The 10992-nt window shown below is 44.3% G+C and overlaps 1 protein-coding gene across 1 annotated transcript in view; it reads right to left on the bottom strand.

The window, feature by feature from the left end:
- Positions 1–10992, bottom strand: part of LOC102835246 (2'-5'-oligoadenylate synthase 3-like) — a 125354-nt gene that overhangs the window by 62007 nt on the left and 52355 nt on the right. The window contains exons 6-9 of the mRNA XM_006870511.1: positions 9397–9682; positions 8214–8389; positions 7697–7935; positions 6562–6709 (exon numbers count right to left, since the gene is read on the bottom strand). Coding sequence (XP_006870573.1) covers positions 6562–6709; positions 7697–7935; positions 8214–8389; positions 9397–9682 — 849 coding nt within the window. The remainder of the gene's footprint in view (positions 1–6561; positions 6710–7696; positions 7936–8213; positions 8390–9396; positions 9683–10992) is intronic.

Here is a 10992-nt window from a genome sequence, read left to right as displayed (position 1 = left end):
TCTGTATGTTGATCTTGTACCCTGCCGCTTTGCTGAATCTTTCGATGAGGTCTAATAGTTTTTTTTTTTACTGAGTCTTTGGGGTTTTCTATGTATAAGATCATATTGTCTGCAAATAGAGTTTTATTTCCTCTTTGCCAATTTAGATGCCTTTAATTTCTTTATCATGCTGTATGGCTCTGGCTAAAACTTCCAGCACAATATTGAATAGGAGCGGTGATAAATGGCATACTTGTCTGGTTCCTGTTAACAGAGGGAAGGCTTTCAGTTTCTCTCCATTGAGCGTGATGTAGCCTCTTGGTTTTGTATATGCTCTTGATTATGTTGAGGAATTTCCCTTCAATTTCTACTTTGTTGAGTATTTTTATCAGAATGGATGTTGGATTTTGTCAAATGCCTTTTCTGCATCAATCGATATGATCATGTGGTTCTTTTCCTTTTTCTTATTTATATGCTGGATCACGCTGATTGTTTTCCTGATGTTGAACCATCCTTGCATCCCTTTTATGAAACCGACTTGGTCATGATGTATTTTTTGATGTGCTGTTGGATTCTGTTGGCTGGGATTTTGTTGAGAATTTTTGCGTCTTTGTTCATGAGGGATATTGGTCTATAATTTTCCTTCTTAGTTATGTCCTTCCTTGGTTTTGGTATGAGGGTTATGCTTGCTTCATAAAAAGTATTAGGGCGTTTTCCATCCTCTTCTATGTTCTGGAATAATTTGAATAGAAATGGTGACAGTTCTTCGCTGAATGTTTGGTAGAACTCACCCGTGAAGCCATCTGGGCCTGGGCTTTTGTTGGTCGGGAGTTTCTTGATGATCTGGTCAATTTCTTCTTTTGTTATGGGTTTGTTCAGATTTTCTACTTCAGTCTGAGTAAGTTTAGGTAGGTCGTGTTTTTCTAGAAATGTATCCATCTCATCCAAATTTTCTAATTTGTTGGCGTATAGCTCTTCATAGTATTCTGTTAGTATTTCGTTTGGTTCTGTTATGACTTCACTTATGTAGTTTCAAATGCAATTGATTTGTGTCCTCTTCCTCTTTTCTTTAGTTAGTTTTGCCAATGGTTTGTCAATTTTATTAATCCTTTCAAAGAACCAGCTTCTTGTCCTGTTGATTCTTTCTACAGTTTTTCGGTTTTCCATCTCATTTATTTCTGCTCTGATCTTTATTATTTCTCTTCTTTTGGAGACTGTAGGCTCCCTCTGCTGGTTTGTTTCTAGTTGTTGAAGGTGCTGTGTTAATGTGTTCATTTTGGCTCTTTCCTCTTTTTGGATGTGTGCATTTATCACAATAAATTGACCTCTCAGGACTGCTTTCACCGTGGCCCAAAGATTTTAGTATGTTGTGTTTTCATTCTCGTTTGTTTCTAGGAACTTTGTGAATTCACATTTAATTTCTTCTTTTACCCAGTCGCTTTTCAGCAGGGTGTTGTTCAGTTTCCATGTATTCGACTTCATTGTTTTGGCCTTCTTATTGTTGATTTCTAGTTTTATAGCGTTGTGGTCTGAAAATATGCTCTGTAGAATTTTGATGGTTGTGAATTTATGGAGGCTTGCTTTGTGGCCTAGCACATGGTCAATTCTGGGAAATGTTCCATGCACACTAGAGAAGAATGTGTATTGATCCATTGTTGAATAGAATGCTCTGTATGTATCTATGAGGTCAAGTTGGTTGATTGTGTTGTTAAGTTCCTTTCTGGCAATGTCACGTTTCTTTCTAGTTGTTCTATCCATTTTTGAGAGTGGTGTGTTGAAATCTCCCACTATTTCTTCAATTCCATTAAGGTTTGCTTCATGTATCTTGGTGCTCTTTCGTTGGGAGCGTATATATTTATTATGGTTATGTTGTCTTGCTCAATTGACCCTTTGATAATGAGATAGTGTCCTTCTTTGTCTCTTATGCAGGTTTTTATCTTAAAGTCTATTTTGTCAGAGATTAGTATCGCAACCCCTGCTTGTTCATTGCTGGTGTTGGCTTGGTAAACTTTTTTCCATCCTTTGACTCTTAGTCTGTTTTTGTCTTTGTGTGTAAGATGTGTCTCTTGCAGGCAGCATATTGATGGATCTTGTTTTTTTATCCAATCTGCCATTCTTTGTCTCTTCACTGGTGCATTCAATCCATTGACATTCAATTTAATTATCGATAAATATGAGTTGATTACTGTCATTATGTTACTTTTTTGGCGGTGTTGTTTGTTCATTGGTTCTGCTTTCCTTCCTGTCTTGGGTTTGTGTTTTTTGAGTTGATTCTGGTTGGGTTCTTTCTAGTTTCTTTGTTCGTTTGTTCTGTTTGGGAATTTGTTTTCATGATATATTGTGGAGTGTTAACTGTCTTTGGGGTTACCTGTAGTCTACTAGCTTTTCTCTGCATTTAGGGTACTCCATTGCAACCTGTGATTTGCTTGGCATCTCCACCACCTGGGCTTCTGTTGCTGCGTTTGTCCTTTCTTTGATATTGATATGTTTATGTCCTTCAGTTGATCTCTGGGCTCTCTTGAGTTTGTTGTTGTAGTCTTGTTCCATTCTGGACTCTGCTGTCTGTTGGTTGTGTTCCAGGTGGTGTTGCCATACTTGTCAATCTCTGTTTGTCGTCTGTTCTTGTTGGTTTTCTATCCCCAGAACTCCCTTTAGGATATTTTGAAGTGCTGGGTTGGTTTTGATAAATTCCCTCAGATTCTGTTTATCCTGGAATGTTTTGATCGTGCCATAGTATTTCACTGATAGTTTTGCTGGATAGACGATTCTTGGTTGACTATTTTTTTCTTGCAGGATTTTGTATATGTCTCCCCATTGCCGCCTTGCCTGCATGGTTTGTTCTGAATAGTCAGTGCTTAATCTAATTTGTTTGCTTTATAAGTTATATTTCTTTGCTCCCTGGCCACTTTTAATATTCTTTCCTTGTCTTTGGTTTTGGAGAGCTTGATTATTATATGTCTTGGAGACTTTCTTTTGGGGTCTGTCCTTCCTGGGGTACGTTGGGCTTCTTGAATGTTTATCTTCTCGTCTTTCAAGATGTTAGGGAAGTTTTCTTTTAGAAGCTCTTCAACTATCTCCTCTGTGGACTTCTTTGATTCTTCTTGTTCCAGAATGCCAATAATTCTTACATTATTCCTCTTCATGTTATCCAGCATGAATCTTAGACTGTCTTCAGATTGTTTTATCCTTTTAGCTGTTTGCTGTTCCATCTTGGCAGTATTGAGAGATTTGTCTTCCAGTTCACTAGTTCTTGCTTCCATCTCTTCTAGTCTGTTCCTTTCCCCTTTCAGGCTATTGTCTATTTCTGATATCTTATTATTGATCACCTGGGCATCTTTTTGCAGGTTTTGAATTGTTTCCAATGCTGTGTCAATCCTATTAGATTGTTCCTGCAGTACTTTCCTTACTTCTTATTTTCCTCGACCCCTTTTTGGAGTATATGAATTTGTTTACATATCATTCTTCTGAATTCCCTCTCAGGCATATCCAGTACCTGCTCTTCCTCCTCTATAAAACCTTTGTCTGTCTCCAGCTCATTTGTATCTGCTGCTCTCTTCTGCTTTTGGACGTGTTTTGATAATGTTAATTGTTTCTTATTGGGCATGATTATTTTATTATGATTATTATCGATATGATCAGGAGATAGCCATTCCTATTGTCTGTATTGTGTATTAGGTGTGGTTAGGTCTTGTCTAGGTGGAGGCCGCAACAGGTGGGCACATGTGCCGTCCGGTGGGGGCAGGGCCGGCGGGGGTGCACGGTTCAAGGGGGGAGTGCGGTGGGCAAGTACGGTTCAATCAGGCGGGGTGCAGGCCCCTCAGTCGGGCGGGCAGAGTCCGTGTCTGATGACATCAGAAAGTTGCCATATTTCTCCTCCTCTCTGTGTCCTGGGTAAATGGTTTTCTTGCCTACTACACCTGCTGAGATTCCATACTGGGGTAGAGATCCCTCCCCCTTTTATTTTTGTCTCCTGAGGCTTTGTTTGTTCATTTCCCCTTACTGGAAGCGCAGCTCTCGGTAGGGGCTGGCTCCAGCCCCGCCCTCCAAGCTCAACAGGAGTTGGGGCTATCGCTGCACGCATTGGGGGCGAAACTTCAAAATGCCAATAATTCCTCCATAGTGTGATTTTTAAAAAAAGCGAGTTCAGGAGGTTGAAGCACTAAGTCTTATAATGGTTGTAAGGGTGTGGATCCGCTAAAGGATGGTTTCCTTTGCAAGGTCCCTCTGAGGTCCCCCTCCCTTGTCCCCGGAGCTCCCCTTACCCATGCTGTCTGGCCACAGTGGCAAACCAGAAGTCCTCTGATTTTTTTTTTTTTTAATGTTTTATTGTGATGTGATAGTTTACAGTGAAAAACATTAGTTTTACATTCATCCTCTCATATGTCGTTTCATTACCACGGTTACAATCCCCTCCATGGCATTGTGATGTTTTATCATTGATTCTATAGGGGGTTCTAGACAGATTGCTTTATTTCTTTCCATTTTACAGCTCGAATGATCTTCAGTTATACTGTGAAGCATTTGACCATGAAGCCATATTCCCCGATACTTGTGGGGCAGTGGAATACGACAACCTCTACCCCACAGGGCTGTACAAGTGGAGCAAGTACTTCTAATAGCAACCAGCTTGATTGCTCTCAACAGAAGCCTTGGGATTCATCACCAAGTGAGTGTGGAACAAATAGTGATAACAGAGTGATCAGGAGTTTGACCAAGGAGAGGGGGCTCCTAAGAAGGCCAGGTGATATGGGAAGCCATTCTGGAAGAGGTGAGCCTGAGCCAAATCTTAAAGGCTGGGTGTTAGTTACACAGGTGAGATGAAAGAGAAGCACTGCATATGAGAGAGATGAGACTTTGAGTGGAAAACTTGGCCACAATCAGGAAGGCTGAGTTTTGATCTTCTTCAGGAAACACTGGGGAGCCATAGTGGATTCTAGAGCAGGAGTATGGCTCTGTAAAGAGGAATGTGGGGTGGAATGCACCATTCTCCAGGCCACTGTATGCAAATCCACCTGTGTTCTTGAGCTCCCCAAGTTTTGTCTGGGCAAATGGATACCATGCCATGTGGCTGCCTAAACATCACAGGGTGAGCATCTAAGAAGCAGTACCCCAAGGGGGAGATCTTACTTCAGTCACAGAAGAGTTGCCCACCCAAAGCCTTTTGAGCTAAGAGGGCAGATGGACACACTTAAAACTGGAGGGCAGAGACGAGGGCTCCTCAAATTAGAGTCACTATGCTAATACCAAAGACTGAGTGGCCGGGATGAAACCCTTAGATCAGGAAGACTTCATCTCCAGCACTCCTCACCTCCTACACACCTGCTGTCTGCTGGGCTCTCACTGAGGGATGCCTGATTCTAAAGCTATGGTTTATTACTATTTAAAAAACATACTGTTTGGAAATAATTGTGGAAAATGCGTAATTTCCCACAATTCCCCTAATTCTTGAGTCACTAGGAGAGACTAGGAATCCACATGGTGGGGATGGGAGGGGCAGAACTGGAACAAGAGCCGCTTAGTCCACCTAGGAAGAGAATGATACCCCTCTCTGTTGGTCAGCTTGGCAAGTCAGTTCTCTGCTGCCCCAGGCTCCTGGAAATGTGTGCGGCAATGTTCAGGACCAACCCTGAGGTATAACTTTGTGATCTGAGAGACTGAGCCTCAGACGACCAGCCAAACAGTAAGATGAATGTAAGAAGACTCTACTACCCATGGGGCCTTTGGCATCAGTTCAGCCAAGAGCAGAAGGCACAGATGTGGGGCTGTGAACAAAGCACAGGTAGGAGGAGGACTCTGCAAGCAGATCCCTCAGCCCTGTCTCACAGGCTACTGCCAAGATGGGCATGAGCAGCTCTGGATGCAGGTGGAGGAACCGTCTCCAGGAAGGAATGATGTTCCTAAGAGGAAGGCTCTTCCTGCCCATCTGCAATCCTGGTGGGCGGGGAGGTGGGTCTGGTAATAGAGGGTGTTGGGTCATGTGGGGTGGATGATGGAGATGATGAAAACCCAGGCTGGTGCTCAACGAGTTTGGACAGGAGTGTATGTGAGCAGGGGACTGCCCATCAAATACACAGCAGTATTTAATGAAACAACATTAAGCCGCAGGAGGAGAGGGGAGAGCTGGAAGATAGGGAAAGAGATCCGCTGGGGGGTTGGACTGGGAAGGAGAGTGGATTCATTGAAACACATACTCACTCACACATGCATACCCCCCCCCATACATGTATACATACATACACAAACCCCCCTCACAATACACCCCCCCCCCATAGCACACACATACACAGAGGCTCTTCTGGCAGGTGATCCTTATCTCCCCACAGGGAGGACTTTGTGTCCATCTGGTATGACCACTGAGTTTCTGGGTTCACATAGCAGCCTGGGAGGAATACAGATGATGTTGGTTATTCATAACCTTCCCGGAGAAGCTGGGGTCATGAGGGTGTATGGGAAGTGGAGGCACAGGTATGCCTGGTGACATGACTGGCTCTGTCCCTTTGCGCAGAGCCAGGTCCCACCCCTGCCCACAGTGTCCCCTCCCTCCCACAAAAGGCCCACCCTTCCTCTTTGCCGGCCACTAACCTTCACAGGCCAGGGCTGGATGGGGGTGCCATCCTTGCCCATGCAGCAGAGGGCAGACATGTAGGCTGCAGCTTCCTTGGCCAGCAGGTCCCAGCGGGCATTGTGGCCCAGGTTGCCTGTCGGGTCAGCTGGATCCAGGATGATGGGCCTGCAATTCCCATCTAGGGTCAGTCTTATTCCTGATAATGTCTGCTATCCACCTGTAGGACCAGTTGGACTATGATTCCCCACTCTCCCAACACTCTGCAGGGGCTAGGAGCAAGGCTCAGCACATGCTCCATGCTTCAGGCACACACTTGAGGGCAGTTATAGAAAATTAAACTACACTTGGGCCAGTCTGTCTGTATCCAGGGCATTACTAATCAACCACAGACAGTGCTCATGCCTCTCCTTCAGCATGTACAGCAGGCATTATTAATCAAGCAGAGTGCTAGCTCCACTGTTTCCTTTCTGATCTATGGTAGTGGTAGTGGTGGTATGTGTTGTGACTCATAGCAAGCCTGTATACGGTTTCCGAGGCTGTAAATCTTTATGGGAGCAGAAAGCCTCATCTTTCTTCCATGGAACCGCCGATAGTTTCAAACTGCTGACTCTAAGATTAGCAGCCCGACTCGTAATCACTACACTACCAGATGTCACTAATTAGGCAACTCTTCTCAGCTGTATCAAATCACAACTTCAGAGTCTTGCTCATCACATGATTCTAAGTAGTTCATCTCACTGATTGTTGAGGTCTTCGTAAGTAGCTGGGTCTATACCCATTTCAGACATAGGCAAAAATCCCAAAGAGTAAGATATATGCTGGGTTCATAGACAGGTTTGGCAGATTAACAACTACAAATACAGGCTGCCCAGTGAAATTTTAGTTTCAAATATATGATGATTTTTTTTTTTTTTTTAGCATAAGTGTGTCCCAAGAAGTTTATGTATGGAATGTACTAGTGCTAAAAATGATTTGTTACTTATCTGAATTCAAATTTCACTTGGCAGCCCTTTTCACAGAAGACTAGGAAGCTGGCTGCCTGTCCTCGGGTATGAGATACCATATCTAGAAGGAACTAAGTCTGGGACAGAGGACCCTCCTGTCTGCTGTAGAGAAATGGTGAGTGACCCCGGGCCCGGAAAGAGTCGAAACCTGGGCTTCTTCAGCTGCAGTTCCAGGAAGTCTCCAATGGTCTTGTTCTCGGTCTTGTAGTTGGTGGTCCAGTAGATGCAGAGCTTATGGTACTGGCTGACTAGCTCCAGGACAGTACGGAAGCCCTCAGCCATGTTGAACTGAGGATCCTGTCCGCCCTGCTCCCAGGCATATACTGTCAGGAGTTCCAGCCCGTGCTGAGGGGGCAGGGAGCCTTTGCCCTTGGGCATCCTGTTGCACTAGGGCAAGAGGAGAAAGAAAAGATGTTGGCTTATCTTGGCAAAGATGAGGTTCAGGATAGGCTCTTGTGGAGTTGGAAAATCCATCCTCAAACTTTCATAGAGCCAGATGCCTCGCCAGGAATTACCCCATTACAGCCTGGGACAGTTATGACACCCCCACTGCCCTGAGAAAAACAAGAAAGTGAACAGCCCTCTTTCTGCTCCACCATCCAGGGGCCTATTCCTCAGAGGCAGAGCCCAGAGACTGCTGTGGTGGTCCCGTCCCTGTGGCGAACCTGCTGGTACCAATGTTTCACCAGTCGGATCAGACTCTTCAGCTTGGTGGGGCGGGAGATGATAAAGTCCCGCTGCAGCTCTGTGAAGCAGGTGGAGTACTCGCCTGCATTGCTGTAGCTGTGGATTAGGTCCACATAGACCTGAGGGCTGGGCCGGCCGCCGGACCCAAGCTGGCCTGGAGACAAGGAGAAATTCACCATCACTCCATTTCCCAAAGTCCCAGTGGGGCTGACTTAGAAAGGACTTTCAAGCTCTCTTATGTTGCCCACAGGGTGGCCACAGAGTACTGACAGGTGGACCACAGATGTGGGATGAGCCAGCATTAGATCCCTGGTGAGACTCTTACTCCCTTTTCCTCTCTCTCTCAACCCACCCACCTCATTACCCATCACGAGGAAAGTCTCGCTTTGGAGCTAATATGTCTGTAATGCCTCTTAATTCTTGCTATTCCTATTCTCTGACAAAGGGAACAACAACATAAGCCTCAGATTTAAAGCCTTCTGCAGTTAAGAAAGCTATATTCAGGGAGAAGTTGAAAACTTCAGTGAACTTAAAGGCATTCTGTAAGATCCAAATTCTCAGTAACTGAATAGGCTCAGATCAATTTTTGGATGAATTCTTCTCTTGCTACTTGTTCTCCAAAACTCAGGAACCAAATAAACTCAGATACAGGGATTTTTCTCACTCTGCTCTGCAAGCTCTGAACTGAATAAAGACAAACAGATTCGTGTCTGTCTGATTCAGGCCTTTATCGATGGCTAGAAGAAGTGTGCTTAGTGAATGAAATGATTGGCTATGCTTAAGGCAGTGTGGAGAAGGGGTACACATACATAAAGCTGGGAATGTGCAGAAATACTTCAATCTCTTCATTATCACATGAAGACACTGGGGCTCAGAGTTGGGGAAGCTAGTTGTGGAAAATCACCCAACATGTTAATGGAATTGCTGAAACTAGAACCCAGCTCTGGGAGCCCATATATGCCTTTGTGTGAATTAGAAAGCAGTGTTCCTTTCTAGAAATTTTGTGGTCTATCATCTACAGGAGAGTTGTGATAAACATCCACAACCACACTGCCTGTGATGTGAACAGAGGTGACCTTGTTGGGCAGTGCACAGCCTCTACAACTATGCATGGCCTCCCTTTCTCTGCCTTTTCCCTTTCTTGGTGCCTGGGCATCTCACCTAAGGCATCGAAGGCTGGTAGCACGTCAAAGTCTATGCTCTGGTCCTTTGTTGTCTGAGACATCAATGAGAAGCTCAGCACACGGGGGTTCTCCCACTTGGAGATCTCAAACTTCACCTCAAACTGCTTTTCCCGCTGGCATGCCTCCAGCTGGGCTCGAATCTCTGAGATGACCTCAGCCCGCCTGTTCCCCTGCTCGGTGAACTGTCCAAAGCAGCTGAGAAAGACCACCAGGTCAGCATCCGAGCGGCCACGCAGAGCTGTGCCTTTGGCAGAAGAGCCACCCTGGGGAGATAAGACAGGTGGTTGGTTTAACCCAAAGGTTCTGTACTTTGAGTCCTGGTCCAGCGATGTGGACTCAAGGTGTTCAGGTGGTGCTGTGGGCTAAGCATTGGGCGGCTAACCAAAAGATCAGCAGTTTGAACCCACCAGCTGCTCCATGCAAGAAAGATGTGGCCACATGCTTCTGTAAGGATTTAGTCTTGAAATCCCTATGGGGCAGTTCTACTCTGTCTTATGGGGTCGCTATGAGTCACAATTGACTCAATGACAGAAGGGATGGGATGGCTTATATCTTTGCAATAGGGGTAATCCCACCTGCTTGGCCCTGGAGAGACCACCGGCCTATAAGGCCTCCATTCCGCACAGGGCTCTGCAGACCCACTTCTGAGTTCTTTAGTGCTGCTATGACAAAAATACCACAAGTGGTAGCAGAAGAAATAAAACGTGAACTCACAAAGTTCCTAGAAACAAATGAGAACGAAAACACAACATACCAAAATCTTTGGGACACAGCAAAAGTGCTGCTGAGAGGACAATTTATTTGCAATAAATGCATACATCCAAAAGGAAGAAAGAACCAAAATTAACACAGCATCTACAACAATTAGAAACAGACCAACAGAGGGAACCTACAGCCACCAAAAGAAAAGAAATAATAAAGATTAGCGCAGAAATAAATGAGATAAAAAACAGAAAAAATATAGAAAGAATCAACAGGACAAGAAGCTGGTTCTTTGAAAGGATTAACAAAAGAAAAGAGGGAGAAGACACGAATAACACACATTAGAAACCACACGGGCGATGTCACAATGGAACCAAAGGAAATCAAAAGGATAATAACAGAATACTATGGAAAGTTGTACTCTAACAAATTTGAAAACTTAGAAGAAAGAGATGGATACATTTTTATAAAAACACAACCTACCTAAACTTTCAAAGAGTGAAGTAGAAAACCTGAACAGACCCATAACAAAAGAAGACATTGAACAGGTCATCAAAAATTCCCAACAAAAACAAGTGCAGGCCCAGACGGCTTCACTGGTGAGTTCTAGCAAACATTCAGGGAACAGCTGTCACCAGTTCTACTCAAATTATTCCAGAATATAGAGGAGGATGGAAAACTTCCTAATACATTTTATGAAATAAGCATAACCCTCATACTAAAACCAGGGAAGGATGTCACTAAGAAAGAAAACTATAGACCGATATCCATCATGAACATAGATGCAAAAATTCTCAAGCTCCTAGCCAACAGAATCCAGCAGCACATCAAAAAAATAATGCATCATGATCAAGTGGGATTCATTTCAGGG

The sequence above is a fragment of the Chrysochloris asiatica genome, unplaced genomic scaffold (assembly GCF_000296735.1).
Source record: "Chrysochloris asiatica unplaced genomic scaffold, ChrAsi1.0 scaffold00142, whole genome shotgun sequence".
NCBI lineage: Eukaryota > Metazoa > Chordata > Mammalia > Afrosoricida > Chrysochloridae > Chrysochloris > Chrysochloris asiatica.
This window is presented reverse-complemented; position numbering and strand designations above follow the sequence as displayed.